The sequence below is a fragment of the Aethalodelphis obliquidens genome, unplaced genomic scaffold (genome assembly GCF_003676395.1).
Source record: "Aethalodelphis obliquidens isolate GAN/ISIS:26980383/991018 unplaced genomic scaffold, ASM367639v1 scaffold63, whole genome shotgun sequence".
NCBI lineage: Eukaryota > Metazoa > Chordata > Mammalia > Artiodactyla > Delphinidae > Aethalodelphis > Aethalodelphis obliquidens.
The window spans coordinates 5,760,564-5,785,269 of record NW_020838007.1 but is presented as its reverse complement, the minus strand read 5'-3'; the positions used below and the strand labels follow the sequence as shown (position 1 = coordinate 5,785,269).

The window sequence follows — 24,706 nt, the reverse complement described above, 5'->3', positions numbered from 1 at the left end:
GAAAAAAAAAAAAGAAAAAGTATATGTGTGTGTGTGTATATATATATATATATATATATATATATATGTATGTATGTATAACTGAATCACTTTGCTGTTTAGCAGAAATTAACACAACATTGTAGATCAACTACACTTCAACCAAAAAAAATGCAAAAAAGTTATATTCCTTCTAAACTAGATTTTGTCTGAAAGCATGTTAATAATCAAACCAATAGGGACTTCCCTGGTGGTCCAGTGGTTAAGACTTCACCTTCCAATGCAGGGGGTGCGGGTTTGATCCCTGGTTGGTGAGCTAGGATCCCACATGCCTCACGGCCAAAAAAAACAAAATATATAAAACAGAAGCAATATTGGAACAAATTCAATAAAGACTTTGAAAATGGTCCACATCAAAAAAATCTTTAAAAAAAAAAAATAAAAGCAATAAACAATAATGCAACACAATATGCTCCTGTCGTCACCCTTGGATTGAGGAGACTGAGGCCGACCAGCTGGTATTTCTACACATTGGAAGCCGTGGGAGAGCAGATTTTGACTCAACGCTATCATTAGTATACCAAAAAATGTCAAAATCAAACACTAAAAGATTAATAATACAAATGATAAGCTATACCAAAACAAGGCAAAGAAATCAAGTTACTTCAACATTATAGAATTTAAAAAGTGCAATAGTGGGGTGCAGTGATGCTGTCCAGGTTGTCACAGCACCTGGCCTGAGTCTCCAGGAATGAGTGAGACACCAAGATGGGTTCCAACACTGGGAGTGTGTTTCTTTGCAGCCCTTGATGTGAGACCCAGAGCAGCTCCCTCCATTGGACCACGAACTGAAGCAGCACAAGGATAACAGCCTTGAAACCGTCACCTGAACATGCATCACTTACCACCCTCCCTGTGCTCAGCACCTCACAGCATGGCCGGCACAGAAGAGCTGCCTGAAAAATCATCGTTGAATTGTTCAACAACACCATGCGGTGAATGGCATTATTATTATCACTAGCTTACGGACAAGAACTCTGGGACTCCGAGAGGTTAAGCTGCGTGTCAAGGTCATCATCCAGCAGTGGGGCCAGATGTTCTCGGCCCCAGACCCAGCTCTGTCCTTCTAAGTCTCCTCCAAAACTTTCCGTTTCCCACACAACAGTCAGAGGGATCCTGTAAGGAGGTCAATTGGATCAAGTGACTCCCCTGCCCTCAAGCCTCCAAGGCTCCCCCCCCCGCACTGGCCAGAAATCAGAAAAAGCATTAAGGGAACCCCAAGGAGAGCCTGGTTCATGTTCCATTTGGTGGGGGACTCGGAAAGAAGTGTCTTGATTGCCACCTGAGAAATCTGAAGGGTGGGAGATGCAGCGGCCCTGCAGGTAGCGGAAGGGAGGAAGGGGTGGTCGTGTGGGAAGCTGGCACCCCCAAAGGGGCACGGATGCTTCCTGTGGGCCAGCCATGGGCCACCTAAGAGAAAGCCATTGTGGGTTAGATCTTGTCCAGGAGGGACACCTGGATGAGCAAAGAGCCACAGGTCATGCCAGACTCCTATGGCTCTGGGAGAAATACAAACAGTGAACCAGAACGTAGTGGTTACCTCCAATTAGGGAACTGCACGTGGGCGACACCTGCTCGCGTGGGTGGGCAGAGGAAGGTCTCTGAGGCACTCGTACGAATGCCCGCGAAAGAAAGAGTCAGCCTTGAGCCTCTGCCAGCACCAGAGAGCAAGAAGCCAACTCATGGCAGAACCAACCCAACGCTGATCATTCCTTTTCTTGTCTCCCCAGGACCCCAGGTGACCCCCAACCCTGCAGGTGTCAGAAACAAGGTTAGCCAACTGGAGGGTTTGGGAAGAAATAGAACACTGGACAATGAGAGAAAGACCTTCTCCCAGCGGCAAACTTCCCACCTGGTAGAGGAGAGACACCTCAATTAAATCAAGTTTGAGTTTAGAAAATTGCAGGGCACTAGAGACACTCTTTTCTATATTGAGACGATTTGTATTATGTAAGTGACTTCCAGAAGTCAGACAGCTGTAGGAGCTTTCACCCAGGCACCGAGAAAAACTAGTTCCACTGAATAAGTTTAAAAGAACAGTGACAGATAAAGTTATTTCACGATGGGAACTCATGAATCATGCATTCGATGCACAAGTTACAAGTGTTCAGAAAACAGAAATAAAACTTGGGAAAATTTGATGTCTCCTGAAATACCTCTCATTACTTTTTAAATATAGGGTATTTTTTCAAATTATAAAAGTGGACTCATATGAGAATTTAGAAAATACATTAAAATATTAAAAGAAAACTTTAAAATACCCACAATTTCCTATCCCTATTTTTTAAAGTCTGGAGAAAGTGCCCTTTCTCAGTGGGAAAAAAAAATGGCATTCAAATGTTCCAACTATTATCTTTAATGGTGTAATGATAGGTTTTCCCTTTTGTTGCCCGTTTGCGGAAGCGGACGGCTGTAATTTTGTCTCCCCAACTCACTGCCCCTGGCATCTCGACCACCTGTCTGCACTTTCCCGGAATCAGCCTCCTCTGTCCGTGAATCTGGTTACATCAGAGCTGCGCGTGACGCCACTTTCTCTGTGGCTCTTCATGGTCTAAAGATGGAGCACCAACAAGCCAGGACAGTCAGAGGCCATCCCTGTGAATTTGGCAATAGAATGAACAGCTCTTTCCTCTTCTGGGAACTGGGAAACAGAGTGAGATAAGAGAGAAGCACGGAAAGCAACAGCTGGTGCTCAAGGGGTGTAGATGAGGTGGGAGAGGCCTGATGGAGTTGGAGTCATCCCCAAGGTCCACGGGGCCTTTCTGTCTGTGGTTTCCATGTGACGGGCCCATATCTGAAAACTAAATTCCCCTTTTTTGCTAAACCTTGTCATTTTTGTAATCTGAAAGTATCGATAAGTACATTATTTAATATCTTTACATTTTCTTATTTTCCTTTTTTTGAAAAGAAGCATGTGTACTTGCTTAACTAAAATTTTCCAGGGACCTAAGACTGTCCTTATTTACATGTGGGATCTGTGTCCACTCTTAGGGACACAGCAGAAGCACACTGGATGCTTCCTTTCCATTCTGCCCCCATGTGTGTGCACTTTGTCTATTCTTAAAATAAAAATAACAGAATGAAAAAAGGGAAGAAAAATCACAACATGACAGCTGAGGGGCTGTGTGTGTGCGTGTATGTGTGCATTTGTGTGTGTGATTGTGTGTACGTGTGTGGTTGTATGTGTGTGTACATGTGTGCTTGTGTGTACATCTGTATGCTCATGTGTGTAGTATGTGTGTGCATGTGTGCGCATGTGATCGTGTATGTGTATTGCACGTGTGTACTGTGTGGTTGTGTGTGGCTTGTGTACATGTGTGGTTGTGTGTGCACTTGTGTTGCATGTGTGTGCATGTGTGGTCGTATGCACATGTGTATTGTGTATGTACATGTGTGTGGTTGTGTGTGTCTGTCTGCTCTCTCCCCGGTCACAGTTAAACTCATCACCGACTTCTTTTTTTTTTTTTGCGGTAAGCGGGCCTCTCACTGCTGCGGTCTCTCCCGTTGCAGAGCACAGGCTCCGGACGCGCAGACTCAGCGGCCATGGCTCACGGGCCCAGCCGCTCCGCGGCACGTGGGATCTTCCCGGACCGGGGCATGAACCCGTTTCCCCTGCATCGGCAGGCGGACTCCCAACCACTGCGCCACCAGGGAAGCCCCACCGACTTCTTTTATGTCTAGTGGTGTCCAGGCTTTGGAGGTAAGCTGCTGGAGCCTTGTCCTTTCCATTACATTTTCACTGTCCATTTGCCAGCCAAGAGGAGTAGGGACAGGAAGTGTGGTCCAGCCCAGAGGCCCATATCTTGCTGGCCTTGTCTGGTAGTTACACTTTCGTCTCTAAGGTTTGCTCGCTCCTGGGGCTGCCTGCCTCCCTGACCCCAGATCTGAGGGTCACTCCTCAGGGACATCTCGAGTGGATCGGGAGGGCACAGTTCCCATCCTGCACGTGTGACTCTCCTCTCCCACCAGCCACAGCTCTTGTTACACCAACTGGACATTTGACCCAACTGGGTGGGTCAGGTGCCCTCTTTTGGAGACTCCAGATAGCTGGTTTGAGGCCCAGGAGCTGAGAGCCATCACCCAGAATCAAGCTGGTGAGACCACCTGTGTCGTGTGTGCATCACTTCAGAGAAAGCCACCTGCCTGTATATACAAAGAACGAGGCAGCTGAGCCGAAAAAGCAGAGAAGAGACTATGGGCTCCGCAGAGGTGGGACCCGTAACCTCACACCTCTTGTGTGAGTTCGTGAGGGCTGCAGTAACAAAGAACCACAGGCCAGGGGCATTAAACAACAGATACTTGTTTCTCACAGTTCTGGAGGCTGGAAGCCTGAGATCAAGCCATCAACAGGTTGGTTCCTTCTGAGGCCTCTCTCCTTGGCATGTAGACGGCCATCTCCTCCCTGTGTCCTCACGTGGTCCTCCCGCTGTGCCTGTCTGTGTTCTCATCTCCTCTTATAAAGACACCAATCATATTGGTTAGGGTCCACCCACATGACCTCATTTACCTTAATTGCCTCTTTAAAGGCCCTGTCTCCAAATGCAGTCGCCTTCTGAGGTGCTGGGGGTTAGGACTTCAACACATGGATGCACTGGGGGGTGTGGGGAGACACAATTCAACCCAGAACACTCCGTCTGACTTTCCAGCTCCTGACTGTAGCACCTCTTGGGGCCTGTACATCCTATGCTTGGGACACAAGGTAACAAATTCTAACTTTTGACCTGTGATAATTGGAGTAGATTTCAACGCCTTCTGATCACATAATTCCTGACAAAAATAATTAGTCTTGTACAGCAAAAACTGCTCTGTGGTTTTCCAGAATGGGAGGACCAGAAATGTGACTACTGCCTTCATACACGAATTTTTTTTTTTTAATTAATTTACTTATTTATCTTAATTTTTTGTTGCATTGGATCTTCGTTGCTGCGCGCGGGCTTTCTCTAGTTGCAGCGAGCAGGGGCTACTCTTCGTTGCGGTGCGCAGGCTTCTCATTGCAGTGGCTTCTCTTGTTGCAGAGCACAGGCTCTAGGTGTGCGGGCTTCAGTAGTTATGGCACACTGTGGCATGCAGGCTCAGTAGTGTGGCTTGTGGGCTCTAGAGTGCGGGCTCAGTAGTTGTGGTGCATGGGCTTAGTTGCTCCACGGCATGTGGGATCTTCCTGGACCAGGGCTCGAACCCGTGTCCCCTGCATTGGCAGGCAGATTCTTAACCACTGCACCACCAGGGAAGTCCCCCTACATGAATCTTAAATAGCAACAACTTCCAAGTCCCTCTCTCGGTTCTGATTTTGAACTGAGCGCCAACTTCTTGAAGCATCTTCTTCCAGCTGAAATCTACCTTTGGGCTTCCATCAAAGATGCCAAATCCAAGGTGCTGTCATGAGTGTTCCTGCATCTTCACAGACACTTAGAAATCACCCTCTGGTTCTCACTTTCTGAATTTGGGGATGTTAGATGCACTGTCCTGGTTAGAATTTTGACTTCCTCAAGGAAAAATAGAGGATAGTTTTTGGATAGAGGAGTGTTAAGGGGGTTCTAGGGATTTCAGGGTTGATCAAAGAAATAGACATGACCACCAGGTGGCAGTAGTACACACAGGCTTCTCAGGTGGGCTTTGACAGGTTTCCACCCCGGGAAGTCCCTCTGGGCTGGGACCATCCAGAGACTTCTCTGCAGGAGACCACAGCGTGGAAGAGGAGGACGGCAAGGGACCTCCCCCAGGGATACAGGGCTCACATGGTAGGTGATGTCTCTGGGCAGAGAGTCTGTGGATCAGAGAGCTCCAAAGGGCACAGCAGCTTGGGGTCTTTATAGCTCCTAGAAGCTTTATCTTTCTAGTTAGCAGATGTTAGGCACAGTTTCTCAGGGTATGCAAAGCAGGCAAGCTCTAAATGGCTAAAAATCTGCTTATTGGACATATGTTTAAAACAGCTGAATGCATAAAAAATATTTTTAACAGCCTAAAATTTAACTTTATGTATACATTTTTAATTAAAATAGAATAGGCATAAACCAAAAAGAAGGGAAAAGGTCAAGATGAAGTGTCACTGTCATTTTGTTTGCAGGGAGGAGTCAAGAAATGGAAAAAATTGCCAGGAAAAAATTCTAAGACCATCCCAAAGCAGCTAGGTTACGTGTTATGTGTAAATGCCAAAATTAGGTACTATCCCACTTAATCTACAAATGAAAAAAGGGAGTCAAGGTTTATCCTATTCAGTACAAGAATTTTTAGAATGTATAAAAATTTGAGTTTGGTTCCTGCAAACTTTTGAGTTGACACTTCTCAGCTGCAGAGAAGAAATTAATACTCTGGGGCCAACATACCAAGTCCACCTGGGCTCATCCGTGTGACAAGGAGACAGGGATGCTAGAAAGAGGAAGGAGGTAAGTCATACAGGTTTTATTATTTTAAAAAGAAAAGCCAGTCATTAAAGAAAAACAATACACGATTATGGAGCTTCTGATTAAGTGAAGGAATGGATTCTGATGCTGTAAACTCCGTGGGTGGAGCTGAACTTCATTATCAACCAACTTGGAATTGGTTCATCCTTATTTATTTATTTTGAAGGAGAAGACTTACATTTAAAACATTTGACCCAAAGATGGTTACTTTGAAAGAACCCACATAGGATTTTCTTTAAAAACGTGTGTGTAAATACATTTTCTTTTCGTAATGCAGAGTGCAAGATTTTGATGTAGACTGCCTTGTGTCAGCTACTTCCCAGATGTCTAGATTTCCCATCTTTTTGACAGGAAGGAACATGACACCCACCACAGATACACATTCTAAGGGTCACTTGCTTAAGTGTCATAACTTACAATGATATGTTATTAAATAATAAAATGGAAACAAATATTGTTTGGTTGAGCCATTTCACAAAGGTAAAAATATTCAGGTCAAATGAAAGATAATATTTTAAAACTTCACCTGAGGGCTTCCCCGGTGGCACAGTGGTTAAGAACCCGCCTGCCAATGCAGGGGACACGGGTTCAATCCCTGGTCCTGGAAGATCCCACATGCCGTGGAGCAACTAAGCCCATGCACCACAACTACAGAGCCTGCGCTCTAGAGCCCGTGAGCCACAACTGCTGAAGCCCGCGCACCTAGAGCCCGTGCTCTGCAACAAGAGAAGCCACCACAATGAGAAACCTGTGCGCTACAACGAAGAGTAGCCCCCGCTCACCACAACTAGAGAAAGCCCATGCAGCAATGAAGACCCAATGCAGCCAAGAGAGGGAGTGCCTGGGCTTTCTTTTCACTTGCCCAGATGTGGGGCAGCAGGGGAAGAGGAAGGGGTGAGGCTTAAAAGATGTCAGTAGTCAAACATGAACAAATGGAGTCAGAGTCTCCGTTACAATGTCACTTCTTTCAAAGTCTGTTGGTGACTGGTCGCTGTGTGTGTTATTCAGTGCTGCCCCCTTCCCCTGACAGCAAAGTGTGTCATTGTGTTGCCTCCTTGTCTCCCAGTGCGAAACCCACATGACATTTTACAAAAATGGATAGTCAAAAGAGGAAATTGGTCACCAAAAAGGAAGGTGCATCAAAGAAATGAAAAGTGTTCATGCAGGAAGGGAAACAATCTACGGGAATGGAGTTAGAGAAGAAATGGCTGGGGGCGGGGGAGGAGTGGATTGGGAGTTTGGGGTTAGCAGAGGCAAACTATTACATACAGAATGGATAAACAACAAGGTCCTACTGTATAGCACAGGGAACTATATTCAATATCCTGGGATAAACCATAATGGAAGAGAATATGAAAAGGAATATATATGTAAAACTGAGCCACTTTGCTGTACAGCAGAAATTAACAACATTGTAAATCAACTATACTTCAATAAAATAGATATTTTAAAAAATGGCTGACTGTGGGATGAGTGACCCTGCTGCCTTTTGAGAGGTCTTAGATGTGCTGACAGAGGAGCTCAGTGAAGACCTGCTTATCAACACAGCAGAGGAAAATGGTTGTGGTGAAAAGGATGAAGCGGCCCAGAGGAACGAATGCCAGCAAAAAACTTAACATTCAATGAACTTTTGGAGATAATTCATAACATTGAACATGCAAAGAACAAAATGTTGGAAGCTGATCCAAACTTAGGAAGGAGTGTATCAATTCACCACAGCATGGAAGGGATGTCCACTCCTTATCCTAAGTCACGTGACAAGATGAGCACTGTTCGAGCTATTCTTGATAAGTTTTCTACAAAGACACAAAACAGTTTATGTCAGTAGCAATGAAGATCCAACACAGCCAACTAAGCAGCGCAACTAAGCCCGTGAGCCACAACTACTGAGCCCCCGTGCGTAGAGCCCGTGCTCCTCAACAAGAGAAGCCACCACAATGAGAAGCCTGCGCACCGCAACGAAGAATAGCCCCCGCTCGCTGCAACTAGAGAAAGCCCGCATGCAGCAATGAAGACTCAACACTGCCAAAAATAATAAGTAAATAAAATAAATTTATTTTAAAAAAAACCACAGTGAGTTAATAACAGACTCTGCATAGGTTGTTAGTAGATGTTTTCCTGACGATGCTGATTGGCAAGAGGGGTCGCTCTCATTCCTATATAAGATGAGAGAAATCCACAGCTCAGAGAGGCTCCCTGATTGTGAGCGAGGTGTGCTTAAAATAATAGAGATCTGACCATATTTTAAACATGCTAACTAATGAAAAGACTCCTATTTTGATTGCTTTTGGAACGCTAAGAATTCTCTTATCAGTGTAAGCTTCCAATTTACTTTGTGGGCAACGCTAAATTTTTACAAATCACGTTTATAGAGCAATAGCCACACGGGCTACGCATTACTAAATCCACTGCTAAATAAAGCTGAAATTTGGTGGGTTACCTGATCATTCTCGGCAAATGTGCCAGCTCCTATCATGTTTAGAACCCTGTGTTCTGAGGTGCTCAAGTTCACGCTGAGGAATTTGCTAAACAAATCCCTGGCAAGGAGTCAGAGCAGTGGTTTTCTGTATCCTTAAATCCTTTCAAATAGAAACGGCAAAACACACTGCCCGAGTCCACAATTCCTAAACTTTTGGAGTGTCAATCTTGGAGTTTCTTACTGTTTGAATCTGAACTCACTCGCTTCCCCAAAGGAGCAGCCTATTTATTTATTTTAAAAGTCAAATGGAATGAAAACTTCTGCACTTTGAATTAGGCAGCAATCAGGGCTAAAAATAACTGATTTCGCGAGTTTCCTACGGAAAATGTAAGACAGAGGTGATCAGTCTCCTTCCCAAGCGGGGTAGGTGGGGTCTGGGCCTGAGCGAGGGTGGGTCTGCACGGGACTCCCAGGGGGCGGGGGTCGAGGCGGGGGCCGGCCAGGGACTCTCAGCGCCCGGTGACAGTGCGAGTTTGTGGCAGTGATTTGGGGAATATCTCAGAGTTCAACAGGTTAGCGGGGAGACGGCTAACACACTGGCCTGGTGTTTGGGGGCTGCGTTCAATGACGGCAGGGACAGGAGGAGGGAAAAAGGAAAGGGGGGATGGATGGGGATGGAGGAGAAGGGAAGGTGAAAGCCGCAGAAATAAAGGGCAGGGAAGAGAGGGCAGTGGAGGCAGGCAGAGCAGAGGGGGCGAGAATACGGGGGAGGCGCGCAGGCGGGCGGTCCTCCCGCCGGCAGGGGACGCGCTCCCGGCAGCCCCGCGCCCCGCCCCCCCTCCCCGCCAGCCGCGCCTGCGCCGTCGCTCCGCCTCGCCCGGGATGCTGCTGCCGCTGCTGCGGAGTAGCTGCTTCCCTTCCTCTTCACCCGGCGGTGGCGGCGGCGGCGGAGCGGACACGGGCGCGGGGGGCCGGCCGGTGGCACAGCAGCAGCGCGGAGCCCGTGGACCGCCGGGGCCTCTTGAGCGCGCGCTCGCCCAGCCCGGGGCCGACCCGCGGCGCGCGGCGGAGGCCGAGGGAGCGCCGGGGCCCGGGGCGCGCGGCGGGCGGCGGGCCGCGCGGGGGCCGCATGCGTGCATGGATCCGGGCGCCGCGCTGCAGAGGCGGCCCGCGGGCGGCGGCGGCCTGGGCGCGGGCTCCCCGGCACTGTCGGGCGGCCAGTCCCGGCGGAGGAAGCAGCCCCCCAGGCCGGCCGACTTCAAGCTGCAGGTCATCATCATCGGCTCCCGCGGCGTGGGCAAGACCAGCCTGATGGAGCGCTTTACCGACGACACCTTCTGCGAGGCCTGCAAGTCCACCGTGGGTAAGGCTGGCCGGCCAGGCCGTGCATGCGGGGTCGGCCCCGGGGAGCCCCTGCCTCCCCTGCCCCGCGCCGGGTGGAGACCCCCGTCCCCACGCAGAGTCGTCCTGCGCCCCCGCCCTGCGCCGTCACGAGGCCGGGTGATGCGCGGGGCCCGTCCAGCCCGGAGCTTCTCTCCCCGGAAACCCCCCGCCCACTCGTTACCAGGAAAAAGGTGGTGACAGGTGGGGGGCAGGTGGGCAGCGTGGTGGACTCGAGCTGTGCCCTGGCTAGATGGCCAGAGTGCGTCATGTCTGGTGAATTTTGATGCCCTAACTTTGCCGTCCTAGGAGTAGGGGTATTTCCACTGTCAACCCGGCTTATTTTCTAATTTTGAACTCACTTTTTTGTTGCGGTGAAATAATGACGTTTTAAATTCCCTGTGGAGGATCTCCGGGGAATATTCAAACTAACGCTACACTAAGTTTCTTTTAACTGTAAATGCGGGGCAGAAGGACTTCAGCTGTGTTTGTCCGTGACCTCAAATAACCCCCCAGGGGCTCCGAAAGTGGGGAGGAGGCCTCCGGCACCGCCAGGTGCGTGAAGTATAGCGAAGTAATTACAGAACCAACCGGGTCAGGAAGTATCGTGTCCTCAGGATGTAAAATTGAAACTGCAGGGAAGTTTTCTGATGAAGTCACATGTACAGGCCTTGGCGTTGAGGTCTGTCAGGTCGCAGTCGGTAACAGCTGCTTCTATGGAAAACCCCTTAAAAGCTGTCAAAGGTAGGGGAACCCCGCAGATGAGATGGTTCTTTGAAAGGAATATCAGTCACCTTCAGTAATAGGGAGGGATTCCCCTAGGGGAGGTCCAAGAAACAGTGAATAAATGGTATGTAAATATGAAACTCAGAATTAAAAGTATCATTCCACACACTTGTACAAATATTTAGTATTGTAACCAGTGGTAGTTCCAAGGTGATACAATTTGGGGATGAACTGGCTTTAAGTTGTCATGTAACAAAACACTACTACATTTAAAATGTCTTATTGGAAGACTAACCTCCCAGTTTTTGTATTGTCTTTTTGTTTTGTTTGTGAGAATGTGTTTCCCTTCATGCTTTTTTTTATAATAGATCATTTTGGACATATTTGTGCTCTCTGTACCCTGTGTGTTTTTAATATCTTGGCCTTGGAGTCATGACATTAAAGTTCAGTAGTGTACCTTAGACCTGGTTCAGACATCCAATCTTGGATCATATAAAGTACAGGGAGTTATTAAACCATCCAACGAGGGTTTATACTGTTATTTTAGTACCTGGCATAAGTGAAATAGAACTAAAAGCAATTCAGAATTATCCATCTTTTACGGCTCCACGCTTAAAAATATGTGAAAATGAAGAGTAACATAGCTGTACTAGGTGAAGAGAAACTAGCACAGGAATAATGGGTGGATAACAGGGCTTGGGTGGCTGGAGGGCGAGATGGGGGATGAGCACAGGTGTGCTTAGAACTGGGCAGAGGAGAGGTGAGGAGGGGTTTTTTAAGCCGGGGCCGCAGTGGAGCAACACCCGCACAGTCTGGGAAGGCATCATTAGGGGACATCGGGAATGAATGCCTCAGGACCTTGGCTGCCAGGCCATGGAGTGTGCATCTTCTCCTGTAGCAGCAGGAACCATAAAGGCCTCTGGGTACAGCCCTGGCAGGGTTGCATCGGGTATTTGGGAATCGGGAAGAAACCGGGAGGCGAGGGGACCAGGCAGTCGGTTTCTCTGTCCCCTTAACAAACAAGCGTAAACGCACACGCCTCCCCACACCACTGCTGTTGTGGGGCTCCCTGTGAACTTGGACTTTGTCTTGCTCATGTTTGTTTCCTCCATAAGTAGCCTGTAGTGCTCGGCTTGATAAGTGTTTATTAGTTGTGGGAAGTTCAGAGAAAGATGCTAACTTCTGGTCTGACCCAGAGTGTGAGAACACTTTAAGAAAGTTAACCCCCCTTCAATCTCTGCCTGTGAGCTGCTTTTCCCTTCCACTTATCAGATCACTTACTGAGCACCTACCGTGTGCTGGTGCTGTGCTACCCACGGGGGCTTGAGTGAAGAGGACAAAGTCTCTGTCCAGATGTGGCTCAGAGCCGTGGGGCTTGGGATGCCCCAGGGTGATGAGGGGAATGTAGAGATGGGTACAGGCTGGGGAGCGTGGAGGAAGCCCCCCCAGTCGGGGTGGGATGAGGGCTGAAGGGGGAGGCTTCCTCTGCACTGGAATGCTGTAGACATGAAGTTCATTCCCCGCGTTCCTTTAGAAAAGCGCATTTAAATGTGGCGCTGGGTGTGCTGTACAGTTGGGGTTGCCTCACCTGAATGCCTCCCGCAGGTGGCTTGTAGGGTCCTTCTGAGGCCAGTTGTTGAGTTTCGTGTCCACGCAGCACAGTCAGCTCTGCAGATTCTGCTCCGCGGGGCCCCTTGCCCTCACCCTGTATGGCTGGCAGAGTCTGGAAAAGACCATGTGCCCCGCAGCCCGGCACAGGTGCTGACCCAGGAGGGTCACTCCAGTAATGGCTCAGCCAACCTCAGGCTGGAAGCACGCATCTCCAGTGAGTCAGACCCACTGGACTTTCTGTAAAAGATGGTAGCAGATATCCTGAGGAATTTGAGGTAATAAACCTATTTTGTAAAGTTACAAATGAACAAAATGATTTTTTTGTTGTTGTATTATTAATCAAATCAAAAGTTGATTTTGTTTACAAGACACACAGAACTCACCAGGGTATGAAACTGAAAAGACTGTTTTTCATAATTGACGTATTGGGCCTTCCCTGGGGGCACAGTGGTTAAGAATCCGCCTGCCAAGGCAGGGGACATGGGTTCGAGCCCTGGTCTGGGAAGATCCCACGTGCCGCAGAGCAGCTAAGCCGATGTGCCACAACTGCTGAGCCTGCGAGCCACAACTGCTGAGCCCACATGCCACAACTACTGAAGCCCACAGCACCCTAGAGCCCATGCTCTGCAACAAGAGAAGCCACCGCGATGAGAAGCCCGCGCACCACAACAAAGAGTAGCCCCCGCTCACCACAACTAGAGAAAGCCTGTGTGTGCACGGCAACGAAGACCCAACGCAGCCATAAATAAATAGATAAATAGATAGATAAATAAATAAATAATTGGCCCAGTTAATGGAGATTGTGTAGGTGGAGTATTACTTTCAAATGGGATTTTGTGTTCATGGAATTGAGTCACTTGGTCTGATGTGGCTGGCGTGGTTTGACAGGGGCTTTGAAAGCCTCAGGAACAGGTTTTTGAAGTTTGAAAAATGGAAAAAAAAAACTAGTTGACTAGAAATTCACAAGTCTCTAAAAAAAAAAAAACTCATAAAATTATGTATCTGTCAACCTTTGTTTTTTAACGATTGGAGGCTAACTGTTAAGTTTGTTTGGATCGAAATATTTTTATCAGGCAGCACCCTGCCTCCACCCACCCAGCAGCATTAAATTTCTAGAAAAACATTCTAGAAAACCTGGGCTCTTGATATAAGCTTTGCCATAAACGAGTTTGTGACTTTGGATAAGTAATGTATTGTCGTTGCATGTAAAAGTTTACGGCCTATTAGTGGTAGCTACATTTCTTGAGCATGTACTGTGTACCAGCAAGAGTATACTCTTTCTAAACCTCACGACAATCCTGAAAGTTTCCCCATTTTACAGATGAGGAAGCAGAGTCCCAGAGGGTAGACAATTCATCCACAGTGGCCCAGCAGTCAGCAAGTGGTCAGGGCCAGGGCTGCAAGTGAGTTCCTTTTGTCTGTCTGTTCCTTAGCTTACTTTGAGATTTAAATTCACTTTATTCTGAAATTTTGGATGGCTCAGAATCAGACACCATGAAACCCTTTCCTACCTGCCTAACTTGGTCCCCCTGAGAGCCCTGTGAAGGTAGTGATGTCATCGATCTATGGTATCATTGACATTGACTTTCTTTAACTATGCCCCTATCATTTGTCACTTTCCTCTGGATATTAAAATACTGCTCTGAAAATTGCATTTCTTACCTAAATATTCAATTATTCAAATATCTTAAGTCTTTTACATATTTATTAAAATATATTTAAATAGAGGAAAAGGAGGAGTAAGACAGTTTGGACCAGAATTCTCATTTCCTGGGCAGTAAAGTTTCTTTCAAAGTGCCGGAGGCCAACATAGGATTGCCATTTCTTTTACTTTGCCATGTAAGGACATTTTTTAACAATCCACTACCACCGACTTTAAAAAGAAAAGACTTAACATGAGGTAGACCAAAAAAATTAGGAAAGACAGAATATCAGAATTTAAAAGTTCTTTTGAATTCAGTTTGAGAACCTCACTACTCTGTCTTCATTTTTCTCATTTTGCATCCATGCATTAAACTTCACAGCCTGGCCCCTGAGAGTAAGTGGTCTTAGAGGGTTGATAGCACTTGCTGGAAGCGCTGTTCCCACTCAGTCACGTGCCGTGGTCTCTGTTCTCAGTGCGCACCTCTTCGGGTCCCATGTGCACTCGGGAAGCTTGTTCCCAGGGCGGGGAAACGTCGTGGTGCAGGTGACTGGTTCATCAGGGCCAGCAGTAGAGCCAGAAGCAGAATCGAGAGGTCCAAGGAACAGGTGGATGTAAATCCTGTGCAGGACAGGCTGTCTGTGGATTGGCCTTGAATGTTATGGGACGAGATGGATGAGATGCAGGCCATCAGGTTCTGGTCTGCTTTGCCTACAAGCAGTGGAGCTGCTGTCAAGGGAAATCGACTGCTTGTACTTTATTCTGGAAATTTAGGTCACAGATTTTTGTTCAGAAACCCAGAATGATCGTTTCATGCTGGATTAAAATGATAAGCTGTGTGTTTTGTGTTGCTTTTCTGTGGTTGTGTGCAGTCTTTTCAGCCATAGCTGAGCTGCCCGAGTGTTTCACTCAACAAGGGAGATAGGGAGAGTCGTCCGAATTCCCACTCCAAAGCCCAGACTCTGAAGCTCTCAGTGTCAGCCCCTCCCCTGCCGGGATGATGTAACAAGATGACTCAGGGAGAAGGGAGTGGAAGAGGAACGGTCAGTTTCTATGCCAGCATACGCTGTGCAGTGTGTGATTTGGCTTATTTAATGCACCCAGGGCACGCTGATAGGCTGTGCAGAGCGCATTTGTGGAAATAAAGTAGCTGTCTTTCAAAATAAGTGTGGAAAGTTGGCGATCCCGGTTGTTGAGGTTGAATAAAAATCTATTTAAAGACCTGGCTTATGTGCCTTCAGCCTTTCTTTCAGTGTCGTGCACTCACACTGCAGAAGAAAGTTCTGCTTATGCTCGATGATAGGGATCCAGATTCTTCAAGATTGCCTGTCCTGCAGCTGTGGGCTCTGCGGAACCATCGGCCGAGGGTCTGTGGACTAGCTTTAGGAGGCAGCCTGGGTTCCTTCGAGAGCTGATAGGGCCAAATTATTCTCCAGCCTTGCATGCCAGAAACATCGTTCTTGTGAAGCGTTTGCTTGAATTTGTAAGGAAGGCATAGTTTTGTGCACTAGTCAGCAGGTCTTTCATGAGAGGCTGCTCGTACTTCTGTAAGACTCTATTCTGCAGGCCATTTCATGGTGCAGGAAGCACACCTGCTCACCTGGCTTGTCCTTTTCAGAAGGGGAAGTGAGTCCTGAAGAGGGCTGTGAAAAAAAAAATGTTAGGGAGGATGTAAAAAGCTACACTTTAACAGAGGAGGAAGAGGATTCTTCTCCTTTTGTCCTTTAGTTGCACAGCTTTGATATTCAGAAAGGATTTGGAAAGCCAGAACTATAAGCCTAAAAGAGTGCCCTTAATTGGATGGGATTTTTTTTTTTTTTAACCCTTGAACTTTAAAACCAGAAAATACAGCACAGGCTTAAGAGAACATTGTATGCCGCAGGAAACCTTTTCCCCCAAAATCTGACAGCCTCTTCTGTTTGGTGTCTAGTGCTGACCTAAGGCCTTAGTTTACAAAACCAAAGCACAACTTGCAGACCCACCTCCGGCAAGCTGGTGATGGGAGTTGCCGGGGAACGCAAGTCTCCTCGTTGTTCCAGCGTAATGTAATGTAACGCAGAAGCTAGGCCTGCTACACAATCACGCACCCGCAACCAAACTTTCACTTTTGGTTTTTCCTTTAAGACACTGGACTGTCTCCTTGGCCACTCCCGTCATTCTCGAAGCTCCCGGCAGAGGGTGGGGGTGAGAGGGAGGAAGAGTGTGGGCTTGGGGGGGTGGGCAGACAGTCCTGGATTTAAGTCCCAGCTCTACTCACAAGCTGTCACTGTCTTTAGGCAGCACCTTAACTTCAGTTTCCTCCTTCATGAAAAGAAAAAATAGAACTCACACTCTGTTCCTCTCTGGTGCTACAGGAACGAAATAGCTTATGTACCTGGACCAGAAAAGGCAACTATAGATGTTCCCTTATCCTCCTAAATTATACTACAGATGCAAAAACTCTGCAACACTCCAAAATATAATTGTTATCCTTTAAGGCTGCATACTGAAATACATACAGGTGAGCATGAAGTGTCAAAGTGTAAGCACAGGACCTGGGTAAAGTAGAAAGGCCCTTGAATTTCCCGGCATATTTTATGGGCCCGTCTGATCAGTGGTAAACTTAGTATTTAGCAAGTGAAGAAAATGTTACTGATCTGCCGTTTGATCATCTGGGGGTTTTTCTTTTCCAGATCTTCCTCCCCCATCGACATTCTCTTCCTCTGGTGACCAGGAGGTTGAAATGACTCCCTGCTTTTCAGCCGGGGTCTGTGTGTAGCCAGAGGGTAGAGCCAGGCCTGCTCGTTTGGGAGCAGTCTGAGCAGGCCAGTCCCTCACTCTTGCTTTTTTATATATTTCCCTAGCAACGCAGAATTCCTTTTTTGACGTTAAAAACATGTTTACAGCTCCCTCCCAGTAGTTGCCTCCATTCTTGCCTTCAGGTGAGGCTGTGCAGAGATCTGGGAGGCGCCAGACTGCCTGGGTTCAAATCTGTGCTCTCACACTTACCCACCTGTTGACCTTGGGCAAGGTACCAGCTGCCCGAGCTTCAGTGTTTCATCTGTAGAATGGGGACAACGACAGTATCTACCTATAAAAGCATCAAGAAGATCCCTGCAATGAGTTACTATACGCAGTAAACCCGGGAGACATTGTTCTTTGTCTGCAAGGGGAGCACATCCTTGCCCATGAAGCTTTCATGACAACGAACACGCACCCCCTCTGGAGTGCGTGACCTCAGACTCCCCTCTCCTTGCCGGATGAAGTTCATGTGTGTCCATGTCTGTTCCAGCCAAGTGCACGGCCATCTCCTGCGTGTGTCCGGGTCAGGGATGGTGGGTGGTCTTTGCTGAGGTGCAGGCCATCCGGTCTGGACTGAGAGGGGCAGGTCTTGTTAGACTCGGGGTGGACATTTAATATCCTCAGACCTGAGAGCATCTTTTAATGACATGCAGTTATTTAAACTATTTTAATAGTACCTGCTTCTGAGATGATCGAAGTATTTTACAGTTACAGTAACTTAGTTTCCGTTTCGTTGAATCCTCATAACTCGGCTTAGGTAGGAGAAGCCCCCCATAATATTAAACGGTAAGGTTTCAGAGGTTCGGGGGCCTCCTGGAGTCAGTACTACAGGAAGGTGGTCTGCATTGCCTGCCCTTTATCGGGCGCTCTCCCTGAAAGGCGGTGGTCAGGCAGAAGGCTGGCCTCATGTTCAAGAGAGGGTTTCCTAATGTTAAATTTGCCTCTATCTGTGTGACCTTGACACATTTCCTAGTTTATTTTCTCACTGTCAACTCAGTGGAAATGCTGGGAATCCTCTCCACCAGTAGTCCAGGATTGGGCGACACCGTCAAGGATAGATGTCCTTGGAAGAAAAGCCAGTGTGTGCACCTAAGATAGTTATTATAAATTGGCAGTAACGTCGTAACCACTGCTTGAATTGAGACCTATTTCAGAGTCTGTGAAATCATCCATGTTAAGTAAACTAGAATCGTAGTCTGGTGCCAACTGCAGGTCCTCGTTGTTGGGGGCGGGTGTGCGAGTGGAGGAGGGACGCTCAGCTGTCATCGCAGGCATGGGCCGCCGTGTTATTTTTGCTTTTATTTTGCTTCTTGCTGGAAGGGAATGTGAAGAAAGAAGCTTCTGTTTATTTTTGCTATTTTCATTTTTGTAACTTTTTATGCCCCAGCAAAACGTAACACGGCAGTTTTTTTTTTGTAAATGTTTTGCCTTCAAGGGAACTTAGAAATCTAATCAGCACCAAGTGCAACAATTCTTTATGCTCTTGCTGAGATTTATGAAAGATAAATACAAAGATGACGGCGCAAGGGTAAACGTCCTTTAACAGCCCCTTAACAGCCCTTTAACAGTGACTCTGGGCCATTTGCAGATTTTGCACTTTTCCTTGTTTCCACGCATCTGACTTTTATGTTAACAACCTTTGGTTGTGGGCAGTGTTACAATTTTGAATCTAGGCTCTGCCCCTCAACTGGCAGAAGTGATCATGACTTTCAAGCAAATGACCTTGGCCTCGCTGAGTATAGTAGTGCCTGGCTCACTGGGCTCTGAAGGAGCCCACGTGCTGCATGTCAGGCACAGGGGGTCTGACAGATGCCCACTCTCATTGTTATTAAAGGAAATTAAGATCAAGCCGACTTGAATAGAATACATAGCTACACCCATTGACAGAGGGATTACCTGTGTCCTTTCTGATCAAAATATTTTTAGGAAGACTTCATACATTGGTTAAGCTTAAAGAAGGGTAGGCCCCTGTCACGTGGCAGGACATTCACTTAGTGGACCATTTCCTGTCTATGTGACTGAGTAAACTGATACCGTAATAATCCGCTGGGAGGGGCGCGTGTAGGGAGAGGATCTGGACATATTAAGACTGACCATCCTCTCAGGTTTTACCATCAGTAACAGGAATTGTAGGAGAAATGAAATGCTCCATTTCCAGGGTGATGTGTGTGAGCTAGGCACCCTGAATTCCACCACTCTGTCCACCAGGCACACTCAGGACAGAACATCCGCCCTTCCTTCCTACGGTTTGTGTGTGTGTGTGTGTGTGTGTGTGTGTGTGTGTGTGTGTTTCATCATCAGTCCTCAATTTCCTTTTATTTCCAAGAAGAGTCAGCATTTCTCCTTACTCACCCAGCGTTTGATGGAGAAGAGGGGCAGGTTTCCATTCACCAGGTTTACTGGGTCGCTGTGGTGGGCCAGGCAGTGTTCTAGGCTCCAGGGAGCCAAAGGTGAGTGTGCTCAGAAGGCACCTGTTCCTGTCACATGGGGGAGACCCACGGAGCCACGGGTCAGGGCTGGAGGGGGCAGAACTGGTAACATGGATGAGGAACGCGGGTAAGGCATGGGGCTGTCGGGAGGCTCAGATGGGAAGCACCTAGGACCGAAAAGGTTCCTGGGCAGAAAGGGAGGGTCTCCAAGAGAGAAGAGCAGAGGAAGGCACTTTGCCAAGTGCCTGGGCTGTTGATTTCGGTCTGGATGACTCAACTCTTTAGGGGCAGGACTGTCTCCACCACCTGGTGGAGTGGTAGGCTGGCTGCTTCCCGTTGCTTAAGACGCTATAGGAGGGGACTTTCCTGGCGGTCCAGTGGTTAAGACTCCTCACTTCCAACACAGGGGGCAGGGGCTCGATCCCTGGTCGGAACGGACATGCCACACGGTGCAGCCAAAAAAAAAAAAAAATTGACACTATAGGAAACTTCGTTTTCAACAGAAGTTGCCACTTTTTTTTTGTCCCTTATTTGTTTATAAACATTGGTCCTGGGCGGCCCTGCTCAGTCAGGAGTCTCTGTGCTGACTTTTCTCAAAACTAATCCCCTATTTGAGGCTATTGGTGACTTGTTACCTTTTGTTAAGGATCATATATAATTTCTATGACATGTAAATGTTAAAAATAGCGCCAAGATATTTTTGACTTGATGTAAAAAGGCTTTTAAAAAATGTGTAGTTGTATACTTTAAGGATTTGTTTCTAAGCTATAAATGGAATAAGTTTCCAACCATTACCAGCTACTTAGTGGCTGTTGGATATGGTAAAGGAAATTTCATTTAAGAGAAGGGACTATTTTAATGATCTGTTTTCTTCTGTGGAATTTTAGATTTAGCCACTGGGTATTTTTCTGTTGTTGTTAGTGATGTCATTAACCTACTCACTAAAACTAGGTAGTTTCGGCTAAACAGATTCTTAATCCTATTTGCTGTTCGCTCATCTTTGCTATGTTCTCCTATTGAAATTAGTAGTGTATTTATAATCACACAGTGATAACATTACCACTTATTCCTGATTTTGACTATTAATGCCCTTTCCTTTTATTTTTACTCATTAAACTTTGTGGTTACAAAATAGCCACAGTGCAGGACTGCTGAAGTGGGAAAGTTGTTCAAGTCGCTTGACAAAAAGGTCTGACATGTTCAGGCTCAGAACGGTTCTTAGCAGAGAAAACGGCCTAATCAAAACAAAAATTGTTTGTGCTGGCTGTTTCAAGGGATTCTTGTAGTTGACGTGAAGCAGAGCTCACGAAGTATCATCGGCCAGTTCTTTTCAATAAAATGTAGCTGGCACTGCAACAAGTCTTAACAAGTTGCAGCTCCCTTAAGTAAAATTTAAAAAAAAAAAAAAGGAACTAGAAACAAAAGCAAAACAGAATAGTAGTCATGGCAGAATATGAATTTGATTTGTAAATTGCTATCACAGAGTAACACGGTGAGGCCCTACTTTTATGCTAATATCAGGAAGAAAGGGTTTTGTCTGAGCTGTGCCTTTTTAAAATCAGAACGTAGCATATAGGTCCAGGCTGGTTTCCAGGCCTGTAGAATATCACGTTAGGCTCTGCTCTTACCTTGTGGTTGAGTCATGAAGGATTCTGCTTGGTCTCTATTTGAGGATGTTGGTCGTGTACAGACATGCTTCCTGTTTCAAGGCTGTCTGCGAGTCAGTTGACTCGGGAAAGCAAAGCTTTTCCAGAACTGCAAGTGAAATTGTCTTAACCACCGTTTGCTGTGACCTTTGAAATCAGGGCAGGTGCAAGAGATTAAGAACCAAGATGCAGTAGCCTATTCTCCAGCTGTGACATTTTATATTCCTGCCACTTTTCTTTGTTGTACAGACCCTGGTCCCACCCAGGGTTGTAAACATGTGTTTTGTTTGCACTGGTGTCTGCAGTGTGTTACTAATTATAAAAGTCAGCCGCATGCCTTGGGCTTCACCTCAAGAACATCATCTGACTTTGAAGAGCTGCATCAGTGCCCCACCCCCCAGCCCTGCCCCGGTAGAGACCCGGCAGCATCGGGACCCTGGATCCATGAAGCAGTCACGATATAGTTCCTGTAGAGATTATGTTTCCAGTTCCCAAATTTAGCTGGCATCCCTTTGGTTTATTTTTTCTTAGCTGTGAAAATTGTGTAAAAAATATTGTTTTGAAATCTTGAAGTTTTCTATAAGTGAGAAGTATATAAGGTAACATCCACAGATGAAAATTTGTTTTAAAAAATTATCTGAAGCTTTAAGGGCTGAATTGGAAATGGTTGATGATTCATGCTGGTTTACTTGTTACCGTTAAAGTAAATAAAAAATGAAATTAAGTTGTATGAGTAAATTTTTAAAAAATAATTCCTCTTCCACACTATTGACAATATAATAATGTCACTTTTGTGAATGCTAAAAAATTTAATACAATAATTTCTAAATTCAGACTAAGGCTGTTTGAAATCAGGACTGAGTTTCCAGTGTAACATATAAGAATTTTCCCCGAGATAGCATGCTTATAAAACCATTCATTTGTTCATGTAATGATTAGTTGTAATTAATGGTTTTTATGCTACATCTCTAGTAGTCATAAACTCTATTATGAATAGCAAATGCTGCATCTCAAGTTCAGGGTAAAACCGAACATACCTTGGCTCTTCAGTTGTGCCGGGAAGCACAGAGTGATGGTCGTTACGCATACTGGCAAACTTCTGCTTTCTCCTTTTAGGATTTAGTGTGATCGGTTTTTTTGGGTTTTCTGATAATGGCATAAAAATGTACAAGTAGTATTATTTTTCTGACGAATTGCATTGTTTTTGCTTCATCTTCGTCTGTTTTATTTACAGGTGTTGACTTTAAAATCAAAACCGTAGAGCTAAGAGGAAAGAAAATTAGGTTACAAATCTGGTAAGTGGGCATCTACACCCGGTCCTGCCACGTGTGTTTACCAGTCCACATGCTTGTCTAATACAATTAACCGTTCAAGCTGGTCTGTCGCTCCTATGTCTCCGCTCCTTTGCTCACATTCAAGTGGAATGAACGGACCTTCCTTCAGGGGAGAGTTCACTTGTCAATGGAGAGTTCAGGAAAGAGTCCACTTGTCTCAGGTCCCATTTGCACATAGGAGTTGTGGGGAGAAGAATGTGACTTTTATGGCAACTAGTTTGGAGCCTTTAGTCTCTAGTTTCACATCATTTGACAAAACCGTCATCACTAAAACGATGGCTCCGCTGCTCGTCTGCATGTTTTTAACATTGCTTTGCGAGCATTCAGAGAAAGGCCAGTGTGTTCCTCCCCGGAGTTGCGCTGTCTCCTGGCAAGTCCCCCACAGGCTGTGTCCCTGGTGGCACCGCGTGGTGGCCACCGTGGGACACGCATGCCCTTCCAGCTCCATTGCCGGAGCCATGTGCCCTGAGGCCCTCCGTGCCCCATGGAGTGGAGCCCGGAGAGACTGGGCTCCCTGCACGTCAGGAGCGTGTGAGAGACTAAACCAGCCATGTGCGGACCGCTCAGCACTCGGCCACCGCGGGGACCCCCGGAGCCCCTCTGGAGGAGGGCCCGGGGGCGGCGGCAGTGGGAGCGGCCCTGCCGGGGGTGTCCCAAGTCGCCCTTGCTGTTAACACGGTCGCGCGGCAGCATCTCAGCCACTAACTCCTCCCGCAGGTAGACCTCAGCTCTGAGTGTTTGTCCGCCGTGTGTGTGTTGCTTTCATCCGCGTTCATTGCTGCCACGTCGGTAGCTCCATCGTCACCTAACGCTTGCGTGTTAGTGCCATGCCTCATCCTCACCCGTGTCCCTGTCTGGGGCGCCACTGCCCCCGAACCAGCGGAGGAGCTCGCCGGCCGTCAGGTAATGTCTGCATTGGTGACTGCTGACTGTTTAACCCACTTGAAGGATTGGGGTGGGGAAGTGTTGCTTTTCTGTTTTGTGTTTTTGTTTTTCGTATTTTTGTTTGGGGCTTGACTATGAGACGTTTATGGTCTTCCCTAAATACTTGGTAATAGAAAATGGGTATTTCTTACTCTGTTAGCCCATGACTGAAGAAGGCATCAGGCTGTGCGTGTGCATTGCTGCCCAGGTTTTGAATTCTGGAAATAGCAGAGTACCTTTCACGCGAGCCGCTGTTTCTAACCGTACACTCTTTAAGGTAAAGACAGTCTTTAGGGGCTTCCCTGGCGTTCCAGTGGTTAAGACTCTGCGCTTCTACTGCAGGGGGCACAGGTTCAATCCCTGGTCAGGGAGCTAGGACCCCACAGGCCACGTGGCGTGGCCAAATTCAAAAACAAAAGACGGTCTTTAAAAGGATTCTCGGAGGCTTCCCTGGTGGCGCAGTGGTTGAGAATCTGCCTGCCAACGCAGGGGGCATGGGTTCGATTCCTGGTCCAGGAGGATCCCACGTGGCGTGGAGCAACTAAGCCCGTGCGCCACAACTACGGAGCCTGCACTCTAGAGCCAGTGAGCCACAACTACTGAGCCCACGCGCCGTAACTACTGAAGCCCACGTGCCTAGAGCCAGTGCTCTGCAGCAAGAGAAGCCCGTGCACCGCAACCAAGAGCAGCCCCTGCTCGCCGCAACTAGAGAAAGCCTGCGCGCAGCAACGAAGACCCAACACAGCCAAAAATAAATAAAAATAAAAATAAATAAATTTATTTTTTTTAAAAAAAGGATTCTAGGGGTGTGTCCACCTCTGTACCTGGCACCTGTGAAGGTTGCCTCACAAAGGAGACACAGGTGTTGTGAGAACGTTTGTGACGCACAGTGGGTGACAGCAGTGTCCCAATGATGACACGGTCACCTGTCCAAAGAGGCACATCCTAGGTGATGTGTTAATACTTGGGTTCCGTCTCAGGCAGGAGTAATCTGATTTACAGAGGTATTTACGTCTAGGTGTCCTGTGCCCTGGAACTCTGCTCACTACAGGCCTTCTGTGCCGGTGACATTGGATCCTTCTGGAATCCAGCTGCCTTCCTTTGAATCTGAGCTAAGAGGGCCCAACCTTGTGAATCCCGCTCTGGGGGGTAGAGTGTGAGCGTGCAGCTATGGGAGATGCACGCACGCCCCGACACCACGGCTCTCTGGGATGTGAAAGCTGCCTCCACGTCACTCCTCTGCTGCTCCTCACCCTTCGCACTTCATTCCCGGAATTTTTAAAACTGCACAATGTTGGTGGAAAATATAACTGAGGGAGGGGCCGTCAGATTCATTGAATTTTTTTTTTTTTTTTTTTTTTTTTTTTTTTTTTT

General features: G+C 47.2%; 1 protein-coding gene across 3 annotated transcripts in view; it reads left to right on the top strand.

Annotated features, from left to right (window-relative positions):
- The first annotated feature begins 9,740 nt into the window (after positions 1-9,740).
- Positions 9,741-24,706, top strand: part of RAB12 (RAB12, member RAS oncogene family) — a 22,610-nt gene continuing 7,644 nt past the window's right edge. The window contains exons 1-2 of one of the 3 annotated variants that reach the window (XM_027088839.1): positions 9,741-10,222; positions 22,309-22,369. In XM_027088839.1, the coding sequence (XP_026944640.1) occupies positions 9,742-10,222; positions 22,309-22,369 (542 nt within the window). In that variant the 5' untranslated portion in view covers position 9,741. Of the gene's footprint in view, positions 10,223-18,275; positions 19,450-22,308; positions 22,370-24,706 lie in introns of those variants that run through there. The other 2 variants (XM_027088837.1, XM_027088838.1) reach the window with 2 other exon arrangements.